The 20,328-nt window shown below is 37.5% G+C and overlaps 1 protein-coding gene across 3 annotated transcripts in view; it reads right to left on the bottom strand.

The window, feature by feature from the left end:
• Positions 1-20,328, bottom strand: part of WWC3 (WWC family member 3) — a 234,274-nt gene that overhangs the window by 23,386 nt on the left and 190,560 nt on the right. For 2 of the 3 annotated variants that reach the window (XM_039318663.1, XM_039318807.1), the window contains 7 exons: positions 11,948-12,037; positions 8,049-8,605; positions 3,719-3,839; positions 2,724-2,798; positions 1,660-1,746; positions 1,135-1,327; positions 523-690 (listed from right to left, as the gene is read on the bottom strand). In XM_039318663.1, the coding sequence (XP_039174597.1) occupies positions 523-690; positions 1,135-1,327; positions 1,660-1,746; positions 2,724-2,798; positions 3,719-3,839; positions 8,049-8,605; positions 11,948-12,037 (1,291 nt within the window). The remainder of the gene's footprint in view (positions 1-522; positions 691-1,134; positions 1,328-1,659; positions 1,747-2,723; positions 2,799-3,718; positions 3,840-8,048; positions 8,606-11,947; positions 12,038-20,328) is intronic. The other variant, XM_039318738.1, reaches the window with a different exon arrangement.

Below are 20,328 nucleotides of genomic sequence, written 5' to 3'. Positions count from 1 at the left end.
CACTGAACCCTGACAGTTCCGAAGAAGCGCTGATCCTGAGCCCTGACAGCTCTGCAGCTCCAGCTGTCTCTCGCTCAGGCTTGTGCAGTACTGCCACCGGTTCAGCTCATTCCCCTCCCCCACTACCATTTTTTTAGGATGGTCGCGTACCACCTGCCAGGTGCCAATGTACCACAGGTGGTACCCGTACCACTGGTTTAAAAGCCTTGTTCTACACTGTTTCCAGAATAAGCTATATTTTCTTAAATTCAGATCTCAAATATAGCACGTAGAATAATTAATACACTTCAAAATAACTAAACATGACCAGACAATTCAAAATGGATGCATAGACAGAACATACTCACACTTTTAGCATGACCAGCAGATCAATGCCAGTTAAACAGTTCCACTGATAATAAAGTTTCACCAATGCAGCTTTTTATCAATTGCCTCATTTATCTAGCATTTCAGACAAATCTTCCTTTAGTATCAAGTATCACATAAACATAGAAACACAAGAAAAATTATATATGACTATACCATTTTCATTATATTTTTATTTTCAATAGAATGAGAAGCACTTTCTTCATGTTTAGGTTGTTCTTTTTTTTGTTCACAATCTGAACCAATGAAGGTCTGAACAGGATACCAGCAAAGCTGCATCTCACTAGAACTCTCATAGTTAGCTAGGCTGATCTGAGCAATGCCCTGTGAACATACCAATGCAAAATGTGTCAATGTAACATAGAAAACATTTCTATTACAAAACTATTTCTTTTAATAAAAAACATTAGCTTCAATATTTAAGGAATACTCATCACATTCTGTGTGAGTAACCTCATTGCCTACAATTCTCTGCAGATGTTTTTTCACATCTAATTCTAATAAATTAGCTTTGATTTTTCACTAGATCAGGGGTAGGGAACCCTGGCTCTTTTATGACTTGTGGACTTCAACTCCCAGAATTCCTGAGTCAGCATGGCCAAGGTTCCCTACTCCTGCACTAGTTAATAGGGATATGAAAAACATTTTCAGTGTAAAATGTTTCCAGCTCAAAAAAAAAAATCTGTCTTAAGTTTGAAACCTTTGCTTCAACCCTGAAATGGGTTGTTCTGACCATTCTGGAACATTTCATGGAAAGAAATTTCTTACCAATAATTCTTCTTGTTGCTGCTGGCCAAGTGAACAAATGTAAAGTTGAAGCACTTTGAGTTTTAAGGTATTTGATTGTACAGGAACCTGAAAGACTTCATTAAATATTAACGAAGCCTGGAATTCCAAAGCCTTAGAGCAATATGTGGTTGTGGTGCCTGACTCAACAGATGGTAAGTATATTCTCACGTGTCTGAAAAAAAGAAAAACCCCTATATAGTAAAAGTATCAATAAAATATATGAAATTAGTAAATACGTTTTATTTTTATCTTTTTAAATGGTCATTACAGCATTGTATTGCAAAGGGCTGTAATTCTTTTGCATCTGCTGAAGCAATAATTTGGGATAGTCAATATGATATGAATGCTGGCAATTCTGGATGCTTACAAGTAGTCCTCGACTTATGACTAGAATTTCTGTTGCTAAGAAATGCAGTTGTCACTTGGTGCATAATTAATCACATATCTAGACATTTGATAGGATTAAAAAGATAGTGTTAGAATAATGTACAGATCTCAACGTACATTTTACAGCCTTCTTTGATGGCAAATCCAGTAAAATTCTTTAGCTGCAACACATGGATAAGGAGACATTCACTTCCACTGTCATGCCTGAAAAACAACATAACCAATTAACTGCCACTCTATTCTCAAACATACAAGTTATAGATTTACATATGGTATAGTTTTGTTTTTATATAACTGATATATACAGCGTTATATTATAATGTAACTTTAAAATAGCAACAGCAACCTAGAATACTAATTTAATTTAAAATTTCTCTTCATTTTAGCAGAAATGTTTGATACAGCTAGTAGAACTTATGAGAATTCTAGTCCATTATCACATATCTGGGAAACGGATTAATTTAGCCATTTAAAGATAGTATTTACTGATGAACCATAAATTTTAAATGTTGTAAGGACCCACCCCACTTTGCATCTTAAGAAGACAGAACTCTTGGAATCATTCTTCCAACAGGAATCCTTTATTAAGAAGAAGTGGTTGCAGGCGTGCTAGACAGGACTTGGGCTCCAAGCTCTCCCATTCAAGGTTTTAAGGGGTTCCCCAGTAGTCCCACCCAATCACCCCCCCTTCCAGTGATAGTTTCAGGTATCACAATTCCACCCCCTTTTTTCTTTCTTCCGTCTGGATGGAGACTTCAGATAAACTACATGAAAGGCAATTAACCTTCTTTGTTATGGTAAGGTTCTTTGGTGCTAACTCTTTGAGGTTGCAATAAACACACATTCAGCTCCTTAGAAGTATACTGAAGGAAGTGAGGGCCATAAAGCTCCTTTGTTCTCCCCCTTCTCTCCCTCTTATGGCAGAATCCAGAGAAGGCAGAATTGGGAGTTTCTATATTTGATAATTAAAGATGAAATATAATTGGATTCTGACAAATGTACTATTCTGGTCTAAGTGGGAATTCTTTTAGCCCCCCCCCCCTCTCTCTTTTTTTTTTTTTACAAATTAAAATAGTAATGATGAGATAGCCAAGATGATGTACATTCACTACTCACAAGTGTTCCTGAATTTTGGTTTTGGTATATAATTAGTACTGACCAAGGCATAGAAAAATACTCACAGAAATCCAACCTGCATTTTGGGCTCTTCACTAGTGACACCATCATTATAAAGTGATTCTTCAACATCTTCATTTCTATATAGGAATTAAAAAAAAATAATAACTTATCATTAAGTAGTACCCTATCATGATAAATAATATTAACTAATAAGTACAAAAAACACATCCTCTGCTTTCTATATTATATGACAAACATTCCTCAAACTCAAATCTTAAAGACATTGTTGAATTCTATGGCATATAGTAAGTCCACATGTGATTAACCTAATAACTAAACTTTATTTACTGGCAATCATCACATATGGTTATTTTGAAAAAAAGAAACAAAAACAAAATTAGTATGCTGATGCCCAGATATGCAAGACAAGTATCGAAAGTAATTTCAAACATTGAGGCATGTGCTGTTCCCAGTTTTAAAACAGGTACAGATACAAAAGCTGAAACTACTTTATTTTAACATCCTCAAGGTCCTCTTCAAAACATTATTTTCTATTCAAAGCAGAGTTGCTTATATTCTATGTACTATTATGTAGTGTTCTGGTTTATTATAACTGAATTTTGTTATAAAGTTTTAGTGCTAGTTTACAGAACATAATCAGATAAAAGTACAAGGATCCAACACAATCTTTCCTTACCCTCTCATAAAGTGGCAGCTATTCAGCTGCTATTCTTTTTTTCTCCTTTTAATTGATTTCTTTTTCCTGTTTAATTTCTACTCATTTTTAAAATGTAAAAATATTTAAAAAATAAATTTCCAAATGCCTCTTAACTACCAATAAACGAGAAGAGTTTGTATTGCTATGTAGTTACTATGCTCAGTAAACAACCAACAACATTTTAAGAACTAGATTAAAAAAGACTACTTTGCTAAAAAAAATCATTTGCCATTAATCTTATCCAATAGAAGATAAAAAGATCTTCATCAATTCTATAATATAGAATTTTTAAGGGGAATTAAGTATAATTCCGTTTTACACATATCTGTACAATCTGACCTTTTGCTTAAAGCTTCAAACACGCCACTGTCACTAGCCAATGAATAATTGGACAGACATGCTGAGACTCGCCTGGATCTCCTTTCCAATCTTCTAGTGCTATTTTCACGTAAGGTCACAGCTACAACATGGAAAACAGTAAAGATAAGTTACACTGAAGATTTATTGAATTTATTCTCTTTTTTTAATTTGTAAAGCATAAAGGCAGCATACATAATGCTCGCTCTTCCTATTTTCTCTTCATCAACAACCTTGTGAACTGAGTTGAACTGTGAGACAGTGACCAGCCCAAGTAACTCAGCCAATTTCCATGTCTAAGGGAGGACTCAAACTATTTTCACATGTGAACAACAACAAAAATCATTCCATTCAATTTACTAATAAAAATGTATTAAATGTGTCATATGTGTATTGAAACCTTAACACACACTTGCCTGATCCAAGCTATCTTAAATTTACATCTGAATACTTTTAACTGAGACTTGAGCACTTGCTTGCATGATTACCCATACAATTCACTCCAAAACAGAAAGATAATACATGTTGTTAAAGCAAAACATAAAGAATATATTTATAAACCATTAACAATTTAACGTGAGTATAGTCCACTGATATATAGAAGATAATTGGGTGCATTCAGATTATATAAAATATCCAACACCTACTTATAATCCTTTATGATTTGCTCATGACTATTAACAGAGTGATTAATGCTCATTGTATTATTGGCCTATGATTTTTCCTTTCACTAACAAATCTAAAGTAATCCATGTCTTAGATTTATATTCAGGCTGGCAATGAATGGAAATCAGAGCAAATAGCACAATAAACATTCAGCCAATGATCAAGAACAAATGACACAAGGACCCTTAAACAAGCTACTAATGCCAATTATATACACATTAAGAGGAGCAAACTAGTGAAATCAAACACCAAAAGTATGACTCTCATATAATTTGAAAGTAATTATATGCATTTGTTTCAATTCAACTATAATTATATCCAATGTTTTCTTAAAGTTATCTTCACCTGTATGTGTTTCTTTAACAAGATAATCATGTCAATTATAATTTTAAATATTTTCATGGTGAATGATTTTGTTGAAAGTTGCATGAAAATAATTATTCCATAAAAATGCTAAGTTTTTTTAAGATCAATAAAAAAACAAAATAGTAAGCAAACTTTTGATATATAGCACAATGCAAACCAAGAAAATATATTATTTTATTCTTCAGGATTTTGATTTCCTAGTCTAGCCTACAGTTTTACTAGTCAAACTGAACCCTGTTAGCTTCCTATCTTGGCAAGGCCAGCTAGTGTTACCAGGAATATATTAATATAAAGTTTATTTCTCTAATATAATTATATATAATTAATTTATATTATGGCTTTAAATTATATATAATTACTTCAGAGTTCTAGGTTTTTAAATGTAAGATTTTGGTTATCTTACAACAAGAAAGTTTAAATATTTGAGATAATTTTGTAATACAATTTTACTTATTTTGTTTGCTTGCCATACAAACCTTTTGTGTCTTTATTTTCATTGTTTCCTGCATGTTTTCAAAAAGAGAATGCTCTTAACATTTAGAATCAACTTCTATAATTGTGATAGTCTGATTTACCTAGGTCAGGGGTAGGCAACCTCGGCTCTTTTATGACTCATGGACTTCAACTCCCAGAATTCCTGAGTCAGCATAGCTGACCTAGGTTCAACTATTAAAGAAAATAATATTGCTTTCTTGTTTCAATTTTGTAACATTGATGTTGCCAGCGAGTTAAGACATGCTTCCTACTCACATGAAACAGATTTTCACTGAGGAGTTTATGTCATTTTGTACAATAACTGTCTTCCCACTTTTAAATATTTTATTGACTCTTAAAAGAAACTTCATTTTAAAAGATTAAGTAGTAAAGACTTCTTTGAAATAATCTTTACTGTGTATGACAACATTGATAAATTAATGTAGTAAAATTATTCTGTGCTTGGTTTTCAGGTTGCTTTCACAGTTCCCAATCTAGCTTACAGTTTGGGGTTTAACAGAGAGTTTTGCATTCAAGAACCAAGCTTTTTTATTTTAGCTTCTTGCAATCAACTAGAATTGGCTAAATGCTAGCCATCTGATCTGAAGTAAACAGGGAATGGCAGCTGAAGTTTCAGAACAGAACATAGTTAGTTAATATAAAATAAGAGAATATGTAGCTAATATCAGATGGTATAGTGAAGCATAAATACAAGGAATTAGAATTCCACATTTTTGTTCAGCTGATGCTCTTGTGCTAGCTATTAGAACTTAAGACACTGTATACCTAAATATTTAAGATCAGTAAACATAACAATGGCTAATACCAACTATTCTAGTTTATAGCTACGTTATATTAACTCAATATGGCTAGTAACTCAATAGTTACTCCTAAGACTTTTTTTTAATGAAATCATAAAAATATTCTGGCTTTTAAACATAAAAAACAAAACCCAAACTCTACAAATACATATGAACTTTACTAGCAGAAAGAAAAGAGTAAATCTAGAATCACTTACAACATTTTTTTCTGTTGTGCCACATGAGGAACAAAATAAAGGAATACTTTAAGTGAAAAGTGGAACAAATTTGTCAAATCTGACATTTTCATTAAGTTCCCTCCCTCCCCAAAAATTAAGCATCCCCTGAAATTCTGCAACTCACGGAAAAAATGAATGTTGAAGGTTAAATCAACAGTACTTTCCAAACTTCATTAATGAGAGCTAAAAGTCTATAGTACAAGAGAAATGAATATTTCTCTTAAATATTAAAAATAAAAATGAATTTGTACTAATAATTATTCTTTACTTTTACACTAAGCAGAGAAATACAAACAGGTAACATCAGTGAAAGTTTGGACACTCATGTCTCTGTAAATCAAAAAGAGATTAAGTGAATTATTTCAGAAAATTAGCATATTTCATGATACTCCAACACTAGATGGCAGTCATTTATACCCTGTGCACTACATTTAGAAACAACAGTGCTGTTCATTTATTTCCCTAATCTTTAAATATTAAAATCAGCAAAATGGGAAATGGACAATGTAAATGCTTAAGAATGTAAATGCCTAAGCAACTCAATCACATGGGTATAAAGCAGACATATCTATATGGTATATTTAAATTTTAAATGTTAAAAAATGATCCTGCACAGACCCAAGATAAAATAGCAATTATTTTTTAAAAAAATTAAAAATACTAGCTAGTAACATTGAAAAATAAAATCCTATATTATAATATACCAAAAATTATAAAAATTGTACTAAAATGCTTGTTATGGAAATTACTGGTCAGTTTATAGCACAAGTGCAGTTTTGGGGGAGGGAGAACTACTATTGCCTTTTCCTTCAAACTACACTCCCCTCTAGAATGGAAAAAAATGAAAATAAGCAATCTTCTTACAAAACACAATCAGAGCAGTTGAACAGTCACATAACTTGAAATGGTAAATCCTTTTGTAGGAGTTGAAATAAATAATGTTCCATCCACTAGGTAGGAGTTTTGAAAACTATTCAGAAATTCAATTCAGAACATGGTGGCCCATGTTTTAGCTGTCTTGGAGCATATTATACCAATATCACAGGCCCTGCACTGGTTACTGGTTGTGTTCTGAATAGTTTAAACTGCTGATATTAACCTATAAAGACACTATGGAATGGGCCCTGTCCACAGTAATTTTTATGAAATGATTAAAAATGGAACTTTTCAAAGAATTTTTCATTAACATCTCCTGCGCCTCTTGTTCCTTGCATCTTTACTACTCTTCTTTCTATTTGATTTTGGTTTTGCAACTTGAATTGTACATTGTTTGTACACTGCCATTGTTCTATCTATTTTGACTCTGTAAATTGAGTGATTGTGATGTATTAAAACCTGAATGAATGAAGAAATATCTTTTTCTTAGGCTCAGAACACTGCAAATGAGTTTCAAAGCACAAATGTTTTATTCATTTCTAATTACAATTAACTTGTCCTATAATTTCAATAAAACTTAAAGTATTTTCCTTCATTTGGTTTCAGAAATAGAGAGGAAGGAGTTTAGCATATGAACTCCACAAACTAAAAAGCTAAAATGTAACAAGCCAACAAAGCATTTTATTTCCTTTCCTTAAAACTTACTATAATAATTTAATGTTTACTTAACTGAAACACAGGCATGCTGACTGATACAATTTGATTCAGCCTTTTTCCATGCACAACTATATTTTTTTAGATAAGCTGCTATCTACCTTGTGACAACCAACCTATATTCATTGTTCTGTTGATATCTGAAAACAAAATATAAATGGCTAAAAATTAACTTACCAGAATTTGGAATATTGATAATTGATAATGCGTCATTTCTTGTGGAATATTCAGTAGCCTTAGATGCTACCATTTCTTGTCCTTTGTCTTCACCCAAAACAGAGCTCTGAGCTCGAAGTATTTCTGAGGTACCTGTGTATGTTACTTCTTCATACCCTTCTGACTTGTGGACTAATAGAGAATCCCAAGAAGCAGGTAGGAAGGGAGTATCCAGGGGAGAACTTGGAGGTGACAGTGAAGAAAGGGATGACCTTGATGACAATGATGCCAAAGACAGAGGAGTATCTAAAGATCTTTGTTGTTTACTGCTAGCTGGAGATCCAATAGACTCATGATACTGTATATCTTTGTTATGAAAATCAACTGAAACTGGATCATATTGCATATGATGACCATAGTCAACAGCAGTATCAGATTTATCATACTGAGGGAGACCATAGATGTCTGTGAAACTAACAGAACTCAGGGAGCCTCTGCTGGATGCCAATGACCCATGGCTGGATGCCAATGATCCTCTACTGCTTCCAGAAGATATTGTCAAAGAACTGGCAGATAAACTGGAATAAGACATATGTAGTAAGTGTGCATTCACAAATGTAGATTCAAAATATGAGGTTTTTTCCCCTCTTCATTAACTGAAACAATAATCAAGATATATTCCTATATGCAGGCTTTGCAGACAAAAATGCCATCATTTTCCTTTGTCATTATATATATAACATCAGGAAAAAATAAAACCAGACAAGGAAAAATTAATTATACTGAAGGACTAATGTTACACTTATAAATAACAGAACCAACTAACTATAGAAAATGAGTTGATTTATGCATTATATTAGACAGCCTTGAATTCACATATTTATATCTCCTGTAGCTTCTCTGTCTTCCATTTTCCATCTGTGACTGAATTTGTGATCTGATCTTTGTCCTTCCAAATTATAATCAGACCAAGTCTGCAACTCTGGACTGAATGTGTCTGCATGAAATTGCAAATTATCCTTTTCCTAAGTCACACATACATATAGCAAGAACTGCTAAAAAAATAATCCTTAATTGTATTGTAAAAACAATTGTTTGCTTATCTAAGGTTGTCTATACTTTCATACATATGCCTCTATGTCTGCAAAGATGAAATTTATGGAACCCACTCTGTGCTGAAATTTTTACCCTTTATATGTAATTTAGATATTCATTTGGGCTATACTCACTCATACCTGGACAATTGTGCCTCAGAACATCTAGTGAAGGACAAGGGTGGCTAGCAAAAGCACACATGCTCACTCAAGGAAGCAGGTACAAAAAGGTTGTTCTTATTCCTCATTTTATCTATGCATCATACATATTGGAGAAAAGCCATCTGACATGATTGTTGCAAGAGGCTGTGCTATCACAAAGGGATTAAAGTAAAAACTGCATGAAAAAGTAGAGCAAAGTTGGCATCAAATCTAATCTACATATCCAGATGGTTCTATCTAAAATATTTAGATTCATATGAGCATCAAAGTAATGTTCTCTGAAAGGGACAACCTAGTTCTTTCTACAAGGTATTCTTGGATTTGTTGTATGCAATGTTTTTGTAAAAAAAAAAAAAAGAAAAGAAAAAGTGCCGGAACTCACACATATCATACATTCTGCCTTGCCTACCCTACAAGCTTCCATCTAAAAAAGGTGCCGGAACTCCATTCTGGGTGTTCTATGACCAAAAAAAAAAAAAAAAGCCCTGGTTGTATGTATGTATAGGCATAGTATCTATCACAGTGAAAGAAGTGCACTTAGCTATCCAGATGAAGTAGTTGCTTCAAACTTCAAGGAAAAATACTTCACTTATGCCAGCATATGTCATAAAGTCCTTCTAATGCACTGTTTCTCAACCTTGCCAACTTTAAGATAGGCAAACTTCAACTCCTAGAATTCCCCAGCAAGAGGTCTCCAGCCAGCACTCCCAATTCTGAGAGCTGAAGTCCACCCATCTTTATAGCTGAAGTTGCTAAGGCTGAGAAATAGTATTCTAATGCTTTACATACCATAATATTTTATAATAATAATAATAATAATAATAATAATAATAATAATAATAATAATAATAATAAAGTTGGAAGGGACTTTGGAGGTCATCTACTCCAACCCCCTGCTCAGGCAGGAAACCCTACACCATTTCAGACAAATGGCTGTCCAGTCTATGTAGAAGATGTGCATCAAATCTCTACTTAAGCAAACACTCACCATAGGTCTTGTGGTAAATTTGTATACAGATAAGAAGGTAACTCAATTAAACAACTCAATGGAGAAATATTAAGAAGGAGGAGGACCAGGTTTCTTTCCTTCATAGCAAATAAGTAATTACCGACACAAGAGAAAGTGTTCATTATAATAAATGTAGAAGACATCTAATAATTTGTAAACTACATAAGAGAGTATGAATAGAGCCCTTTGGATCTGGAAAGTATCACACTTCAGCAGCCAATGTGTTTCTGAAAGTACGGCTCTGAGGCAATAAACACTAGCCTGGAAAAAAATCACAAACTCAGAAATGAATAAATGAATGAAGTTTAAAAAACATTAATGATATTTTAAAAAGGAGAAAACTATGCAAGTATTCAGAAATTATGATCTGCAAGGATCATAGCCAAGCATACTTCCTTGAAATGCTAAAGGAACTACATCCATGGAAAGCTCATAAGGTTGTTCCCAGAATCTAAAAACTGCTTCTACAATTTGGGGAGCGGGGTAGAGTATTTCCTTATGTTAGCATACTGGGTAAAGCATTTTTAATGCTTTGCACAGTCCTATTATACAACACAATTTGAAGTCTAGATACATTAAAAATAATTACCAAATAATAAATGAAAAGCTAGCAAAAAGGCAGACATGAAATAACTTGAAGGAATAAGCAATTAAACAGGTTAGAGCAGTAAATTGGGAGATAAAAAGGAACCAATGTAACAAAAAGCAACATTTGGCTCTATTTTGAGGTGGGGTGTATGAATACTTGAGCAATCATAGTACTCAGATCCTATAGACACTCTGTAAGTAAAAATCTACTGTGAGACAGTGCGATGTCATTCTTCATTTTTAAGATCTGCCCCTTCAATATATATAGGTAGTCCTCAACTTATAACAGTTCATTTAGTGACCGTTCAAACTTACAACAGCACTGAAAAAGATGACAATGACCATTTTTCATACCGTATATGCCGGCATATAAGGCGACTTCCGGAAGCGCTAAAATCGGCGCCAAAGACGGGGGTTGTCTTATATGCCAAGTCGTCTTATACGCCGGTAATACTGGTAGTTTCCGGCATATAAGACGACGTTCTAGGAAGGCGACTCGGCGACAAAGACGGGGGTCATCTTATACGCTGGGTCACCTTGTACGCTGGCATATACGGTAGTTACAACCTTTGCAGCATACTGATGATCAGGTGATCAAAATTCAGATACTTGGCTGGTTCATATTTATGATATTTTTTGTGTCCCAGGATCATGTAATCACTTTTTTCAACCTTCTGACAAGCAAAGTCAATGGGGAAGCCAGATTCACTTAATTTATCAACTGCAGTGATTCACTTAACAACTGTAACAAGAAAAGTTGTAAAATGAGGCAAACCTCACTTACCAAATGTCTCAACAACATGTTGAGCTCAATTGTGGTCATAAGTTGAGGACTACCTTATATATTAAACTAAGAAAAGTATTTTATTTCCACTGAAACTCAGAGGAGTAATAAATTAGACTAGAATTATCCTAATCTACCCTAATCTAATTATCCTACCCAAAGGATAATTCTAAACTCTGTCCTGCTGAGATAAACCAATATATTTTTGGAAACAATGAAAAATTAATTATATTACATTATGATTTCCTTCTAACATGCTAATCAATTTCTCTAATATACTAACCTTTTCAATTGTGAGCATAAATAGGAACTTAAACGAGTTGCTTCTTCCAACTGCATAAGCAAACAATTATTCTTCTCTTGTAAAAGTATCCTAAAATAAAGCAAATTTTTCCTTACTATAATTACTATATAATGTACCTTGTTATTTAGAAAATTATATAGTAGAGAATTGACTTAGGTGTTTATAGAGAGTATCCTAATTTCGAATGTTTACATACTCCTCGAGCAGGCATGTTGTATTATTATTATTACAGCTGGTCATACGTCAGCCAGATGTTTAGACTGGATTTGGCATTTTTAATCTACATTATCAAGCCTTTCCCAAGGACCTGGGATAGTCAGATGGTGTTAAATGTCATCGTTGCAGAATGTAAGCTGCTTATAAACCTACCTTTTGCAACCTACTGATGGTGATTTTCTCAATGCTGATGGTGTTCAAGTGTTACTCCAGATGTTTTGGGATTACCTAGTATTATTGTACTATCTTTGCTTTTTTCCCCATCAATCATTCTATTTTTATTTGCAGGTATTTGTATTTTATTATTTTCTCCTGTTCTTTCTCTTCTATTCTGGTATTTCCAGGTACTGCAATGTCCATTATCCAGATTTTTTGTCTTTTTATTGACAATTGTTAAGTCTGGTAGTTGTGTGGCAGATGCTTGTCTGTTTGAAACCCGAAGTCCCAGAGCACTTTAACCTGTACATTTTTTTATTACTTTCTCTATTTTGTGGTCCCACTAGTTTTTGCTTGCAGGAAAGTGGTATTTCTCACAGATATTCCAATGCGCCATTGTTACTACTTTTAAATGCTGTTGTTTGTACTCAGTCTTGTACATCCTCCTTGCAAGAGCTAAAACTAAGTGGTCCACTGCATCTTCACCTTCTTTGCAGAGGTGACATTTGCTATCTTTTCATTTCTGGCTTTGTATGTGGTTTTCTGAAGATTGATCTTGTGCAACCAGAATTAGCCCCTCTGCTTCTTTCTTCAATTTCATTGCCATGTCTCTTTTCTATTCTTCATTTTGTCTTTCTTGTAAGCTTTTTCAGTCGCTCCAGTACTCAGTAAGCCTTCATAGTATATTAGCCTCAATGCAATTCTTCGCTGTCAAAGGACAGATATTCTTCCAATGCCATTTTTCTTCTTCTTTAAGTATCTGCTGTAGTTGCAAAATTCCATGCCACTTATGATCTTTGCCAAATAGTCTGTTAACATTGCTATATGGGTGAAGGACATGATTCACTGTCATTATTTCTCTAGTTTTCCTATCCAAGACTTCTAATTCAGCCAGTCCACTAGTTCAGCTAATGATTAGAATTGCCTCAGTGTTAATATTGCATTGTCAATATACTGCACTGTGTGAAGTATATTTAGACAAAAGAATGATTATTATGTACTACAACTGAAATAAACAACATCACAAGAAAGTACAAGAGGATAGAGCAAGGACTGCACCAAAGATCTATCTTCTTTTTTTTTTTTTTACTATAAGTTTTGGCAAGCAGGACAATAAAATGATGACATCAAGAAAATGAGAGAGTTATTTTTCCATTTTTAATTTCTGGGGTATTTAGTTTTTAGATTGTCACCTAAAAACACAAGGTAATAAAGGTATAAATTATTGATATATTTTTTTTCTTTAGCAGAACAATTAGTATACAATACAAAGTTGTACAAAGGCCCCAAGGCCATAGCTGCCACCTGCTGTTATGCTACCCTGAGAATAATACTATAAGGACCTGCCCCAGTTGGCTCCTGAGGAAAGCAAAATTTGACTCCATTGAATTGCATCAAAAAAACTTTTACTGAAAGTTGTTGCAGTAAAGTCAGGCAAAATCTGAGAGCTCCGCACAAAGCTCAAAGCAATTCTTCCATTTCCCCAAACCCATTCCCTGACTGGTCCATCGGCAGCCAATGTGATGCTGCAAGGTTGTTTTGAAAACGCTGAGGTGCTAGGCAGATAACAGGGCACCCTCAGGGCACAACAGCCTTGAAGCTGGAACTGGCTGGGAGAGAGTCTTCTCCATCTCCGAAGACAATCCCTCTCTCTAATTTCCAAGCAGTTACAGCAAAAGCGAAAACATGTGAAAGATGCCACCAAACATTCCTCCCCCAACCCTTTCCACAGAATGGTAGGACATGCTGGTGGACCTGACAAGTATAACCCCATCCAGAACTAAGCATGGAAAATCATCAGATCCAGGAAGCCTTAAAACCCAAACCCACTTGGTCTTGCTAGGGTTGATATTAAACCTGTTGTATTAAACCTGTATCAAGATTCCACGGCCTCCATGCACTGAGACAGAATCTCCACAGCTTCATTTGGCCATCTGCGGTTGAGATACATAAACAGAGTATCACCAACATATTGATAATATTTTACCCTCTGCTACTGAATGACTTTAAGCAGTGGTTTCATGTACAAGTTAAACAGGAATCTGGAAAACGTTAATAATGAAGCATCCCATGTAACAGAAGTCATACAGCAAGATCTCTCCTCCCGCCCTCTTCCCCAATTAATACAGAGTGGAAATTATTCTGACCTTGGAAGAAAGAGAATCAGCATAACAGTGTACTCCCAACCCTTAATCCTTGGAGCAGGTTCAAAAGGTGTCAGAACCCAGTTATTGGAAGGGGGTGATTTCTTTATTCTTGTGGGTTCTACCATAATCCTGGGGGGAGGGGGAGGTATGAGCACTACAATGTATCCTCTCTGTTTTCCTCTATCTGCTTGCTCTTTGATCTATTTCCCTTGAATGTGCCTACGGCCATCTGCCTTATCTCTAGCTGCGAAAAAGAGGCACGAAGACCATGGGAATGGTGCCTTATCAACCCTGTTCCCACAGCGGATTCACACCTGGGGATTGGGCCATTTGACCTGGCTGGATTGACTGTTGGGGTGGGGTTTCCCAGTTATACTTTTAATCTATTGATTCACATGGGAAATCCTCAGATCCTGCCTTCTATGCCTGCTGTCACCTTCTCCTAATAAAAGTTCCTTTTGGAATGAAGCTGTTCCAGGAGCTCTGCTTTTTTGGGAAAAGGGATTGAGGCAGGTCCTTACATTAGGCAGGATCTGCAGTTTTGGTCAGCCCGGAAGGAAGACCCTTACCGTGGGGACCGTGCAAACAATGTTGAACCACGGCACAGAGAAAGGAGAAGGCAACCTAGGAGGGGAAGTTCCCCCCCCCCAGGCTGCCTAAGTGGCAGCAGTTCATACTCCTCCACTTCCTCCGACGAAGCCTTAGCCACCAAGCACCAGGATAAGCCAAGATGGTCGAAGGGTGTTGGGAAAAAAGAAGACTGGGAGGTGAAATCCAGGGTGGAAGCGAGAGATCACTCCATCTCAGTGAGGAAGATGACGAGAGACCGGCCTGCTCTAGCCGGTTCCTAAAACAAGCTATCAATATGTTGAGGGTTGCTTTTGACTCCTTAAAAGAGGAGAAGGTAAACCCATATTGGGGCTGGGTGACCACAGGCATGACAGAGGAAGACCACATGGAGAGCGAAGTCGCAAACCCGGGTCCATCCACCAGCACCACAGAGACTGCAGCGGCTGCCACCCCAGCACAAATCATACCGGCTGGCAGAGAAAGACACAGGGGCAGATGGAGGAGAGGCCACCAGTCTGGATGGAACTTCCCAGCCTCGGGGGTAAAGTATAATGGAGAACCTCAGAAATTGGGGGTTTTCCTGGTGCATGTCCTGAGATATATGGAAGAATATGGCCGGGATATCCCCAGCAACCATGGGCGGATGAGAATCGTAACCATCATTCTGGAGGGAGCAACCGCCAAGTGGATGGTGACCCTACATGACGCCGATGCTCTGGAGCTGCGGATCTTCAATCACTTCATGGCTACCCTAAGGAAGAGGTTCGAAGACCCCTTGGCCGATCGGAAGGCTAGAGAGCAGATCAAAAAGGTGAGGCAAGGGTGTCGCCCAATGGCCAAATACACAGAGGAATTCCGAGCCTTGGCAAGCTGACTCAATTGGCCAGAAGTCCTCGTGGGCCATTTTAAAGATGGACTGAACAATGATCTGTATTACGCCTGCATTCCCCAGGGGGATCCTGATCGACTACAAGAGTGATATATCCTGGCTGAGGAAGCCGAAATCGATCAAGGTCGCAGACAACGCCTGGGGATGCTCACCCTTGGAGGGGGCCTGGGAGCCGGTGAGACCACCCTCCGCAACACCTAGGTCATCAGCTTATTTCAAGTGTGGGAAGGACGGACACAGCTAAGTGCTGATCGAAGACCCTCGTATGGAAACCAGACCAAGCCGGAGGAGGAAAGTCCAGGAAAACACCTCAGCAGCCAAAAGAAACTGTCATGAAGACCGTGGAGGTTGTCGAGGTCCAAACTCCAACAACCAAGGGAAGAGGAACTCTGATCCCAACAGAAAAAAAACCACCTGAATCCTCTGAAAACAACTCAGAGGACGAAACCCTGGTAAGTGGACCCATCGCACCCCTCACCAGGGATGCCGGAAAAGGTCTCATTAAGATCCCTGATAGACTCAGGCTGCACCCGCAGCCTCAAAAGTCCAACCCTGGTGGGGAACTTAGGAATCCTGATGAGAAGGCTGAACAAGCCAATTTCGTTTGGCCAACTAAATGGGTCCATCACAGGGGGAGGTCCAGCCACCCTTGTATGCAGCCCATTCAATTTACCATAGGGGGTCACACAGAGACTTTAACTTTTGGAGTGCCTGCTTATTTTAGGGATGGCATGGTTAATGAAATGGAACCAAGAGTGGACTGGGGGAAGGGAGAACTGAGATTCCCAAAAGGAAAACACCGTGTAAGGGGAGGGGTTCCAGCCCCAGAAGGGAATAGAGGTCTGGAATGTGTAGCAATGGCAAATGATGGGGGACTGGATGGCATATCTGAGGAATATCAGGATCTAGCTGAAGCGTTCAGTGAAGAAAGGTCCAACGAACTACCTCTCCCCACTGACCCACAGACTGTGCCATTGAGATCTTACCGGGAGCGAAACTACCTAAGCCGAAAATGTATTCCATGACCCCTCGGGAGTTGGAAGACCTACAAAAATTTATAGACAAGAATTTGGCAAGAAGGTTCATACAGCCAGCAAAACCCAAAACGGCAGCCCCTGTGCTATTCTGCGAGAAAAAAGTTGGATCTCTTCGCCTCTGCGTAGATTATAGATCACTGAACGCAGTGAGTGAGAATAACCTCTACCCCTTCCCCTTAATGAAGGACATGTTAGCGCACTTGGTGAAGGGGAATTTCTTTTTCAAAACTGGACTTATGGGAGGTGTATTACCGGGTTAGAATTAAGGAAGGGGACGAATGGAAGACAGCATTCAATTGCCCCATGGGGTGTTTCCAATTTAAAGTGCTTTCATTCGAGTTGCAAGGGGCACCACCATGTTCATGCAACTGATAAATGAAGTGCTCCAGGAGCACCTCTACAAAGGGGTGTTTGTCTACTTAGACGACAACCTGATATTCACAGAAACCAAAGAAGAGCATGTCAAACTAGTCAGAGCAGGGCTAAATAAGTTACGAGCCGCCTGACTTTATGCCAAATTGACTGATTACTAGGGTACCGCATATCTCAAAATGGCATAGAGATGGATCCTGAAAAGGTCTGAGCAGTGTTAGAATGGACTCCATCTCACACCCGGAAACAGTTACAAAGTTTTCTGAGATTTGCTAACTTTTATTGTCAATTCATTCGCCCTTTTGCCCAGATCGCACTACCCATCACAAATTTGTTAAACACTTGAGAGAGGGGAAGCCGAAGCCCAGCCAGCCACTGAAATGGACTATGAAGTGCCAAGCCGCATTTGAGAAACTGAAAAGACTATTTTCGACAGAGCCGGTCTTGAAACACCCAGACACCGAAAAACCTTTCGTCATTCAGGCAGATGCCAGTGATGTAGCAGTAGGTGCACTATTACTGCAGGAGAATAATGAAGGGAAGTTACAACCTTGTGCGTACACATCGAGGAAACTCATGGAAACCAAACAGAGATGGGCAGTGTGGAAGAAGGAAGCCTATAGCATTCGCTGGGCTCTCCTGACATGGCAACATTTCCTGGAAGGAAACAAAATCCCTTTCCAAGTATGGGCTGATCATAAAAACACAGAGGCTCTAAAAACATCTATCCCCAAACAAGCAAGTAGTCCCAGCACTTCCATCATTTCAATTTCACCATTAGACATTTACCGGGGGGAAAGAACTTCCTAGCAGACGCTCTGTCACGTTTACCACAATACAACAGTACAAAAACAGACCCATCAAGGCAACTAGCGGCTCCAATAACCACGCGAGGGTAAACAAAAAATCCCAAATCCCTAGCGGTAGTAGAATTCAGGCAAGACTTAGAAAAGAATGAATGGGCTTCCAGTGGCACTGGCTGCACCGATGGCAGCTATCTTTTAGCTGTCCGTCTGAGAAAGTGTCAAAACTACGGAGACAGCAGATAACAGCTGACCCGCGGTTCGGAACTTGTCTCCCCGGGCATAGGGGAGGAGGTGAGTTTTCCTTGGATAGTGGTAGAGCTCCCCAAGACCCTAAATTTTATCTTTTTGGGTCGGAGGGTGAGCTCCCACGGAGTCCGAGGCTTCTCCACATCTCAGATGTCTTTGTTCTTTTTTTTTTGGACAAAGCAAGACGCTGCTTCCACATCTGAGCTTAAAGTGAACTTGTAAGTAAATTTCAAAGCAGACAGAGCTGACCAGGAGTATTTATAATTTGTATCTACTTTGGAACTTTAACTCTGGAAAAGAACTTTAACTCTTCTCCTTTTTTTTACAATTATAAAAGAAGTTAAAATGGCGCTGGGATATTTTTTTTCTGTGAGCAAAAGGGAAGAAAGAACTTTCACTTGGCTACATTTCACTACAGAGTTTGAATAACGTAATAGATTTTGGTTATTGATACAAAAGACAAGAGTTTTTTTTCTTTTTTTAGTTTTCTTTTTTTATAGGGGGCTTTTCTCTTTTCCCCTTTTGTTTTTTGAGATACTAAGAAGTTTTATAAATTAAAATGGCTTCGAAGCATCTCACAACTTCTGCTGTGCCTCCTCCCCGGTTGTACAGACTGTCCAACAAGCTAAGCCCCGGACACCACCATCTTCTCCATCACCACCAGCACTTACGGTAAAAGACTTACAAGATGCTTTGGGAAAAGCAGTTTGTCAGATTAGAACAGAAATGGAGGAATTAAATAGGGAAATGAGGGAGGATATAGTACTTGCTTTGCAAGGACTTGCCTCCCACGTTGAGAGGCTGAATGATTGCATTGATGATGTTGTGGAGAAAGTTGAAGGTCTGGAAGATCGGGTTGGTGAAGTGGAAAATAAGGTGGAAATGTCACAGGATGAAATTATCATGTCTCAATATAGAGAAATGGAATTTGCTTTAAGAATTAGAGGCTTGAAGGAAAACATGCAAGAAGATTTGAGAGAGCTTTGATTATAGCTGAGATTTTGGGGTGTGAACCTGAAGAAATATTGAGAGATATAGAAAAAATATTTAGAGTTAATTCATGGATTGCGAAGCAGAGAAATTTACCAAGCGACGTGGTGATTTATTTTGCAAGGAGATCTTTACATAATGAAATTATACAAGCGTTTTATAAGCAGAGATTTCAGATTGCTGCTCAAGATGTTATAATGTTAAAGGAAATTCCTCCAAAAATTTTAAGAAGAAAAGATTTTGCCTTCTTGGCTGATGAGCTTAAAAAATGACAGCCTCAGGGGGACTTCCGGCGGATCTGCATGGCGATGGTGGCTACTTTGTAGCCGTCCTCCTGGGTAAGTGTAATGAACCGCTATGAACAGCAGACATCAGCTGTTCAGCGGTTCAAAATCCCCCTCCCGGGCAAAGGGAGGGTAGAGGGTTGTCTGAATAGTGGTAGAGCCTCTTATGTACCCCCATTCTTTTTTTGGGGGGGGGGTGACAGAGTGCTCCCACGGAGTTCAGACTGTCTCCGCTTCCCAGCTGCTTTTGTCCCTAGGGACAAAACAAGCCGTTGCAAACATCTCCGCGCTTAAAGTGATCTGGTGAGGTTTTTTTAGAAGCGGACAGAGTTGATTAGAGGATTTATTTTTTTGCTTTCTTTGACTTTATATGTATTTTAAGTTTAAAGATTTATTTTCATGTTTATATTCTCTCCTTTTACTTTTTACTTTGTGCTGAAAGGGAAAGTAAAATGGCGATCGGCAGACTTTCCGGCGTTTTTTTTTTTGTTTTTTTGGGAAGTTAGAACGGCGACCGGTTTCTTCCTTTTTTTGCCTTTTTAATGACTGGATGGATTTTAGAAGCATTATTATTTTTGTTATTTAACTTTTTAGTTTTGTTTTTTTATTTTTAACAGTCTGGCTTTTTGGTGTTTAAGACTTTTAAA

This window comes from Crotalus tigris, unplaced genomic scaffold (genome assembly GCF_016545835.1).
Source record: "Crotalus tigris isolate CLP2741 ecotype Arizona unplaced genomic scaffold, ASM1654583v1 scf7180000017543.2237141, whole genome shotgun sequence".
Lineage (NCBI taxonomy): Eukaryota > Metazoa > Chordata > Lepidosauria > Squamata > Viperidae > Crotalus > Crotalus tigris.
Note: the sequence above shows the minus strand (reverse complement) of the source record. Positions and strands in the feature narration are given on the sequence as shown.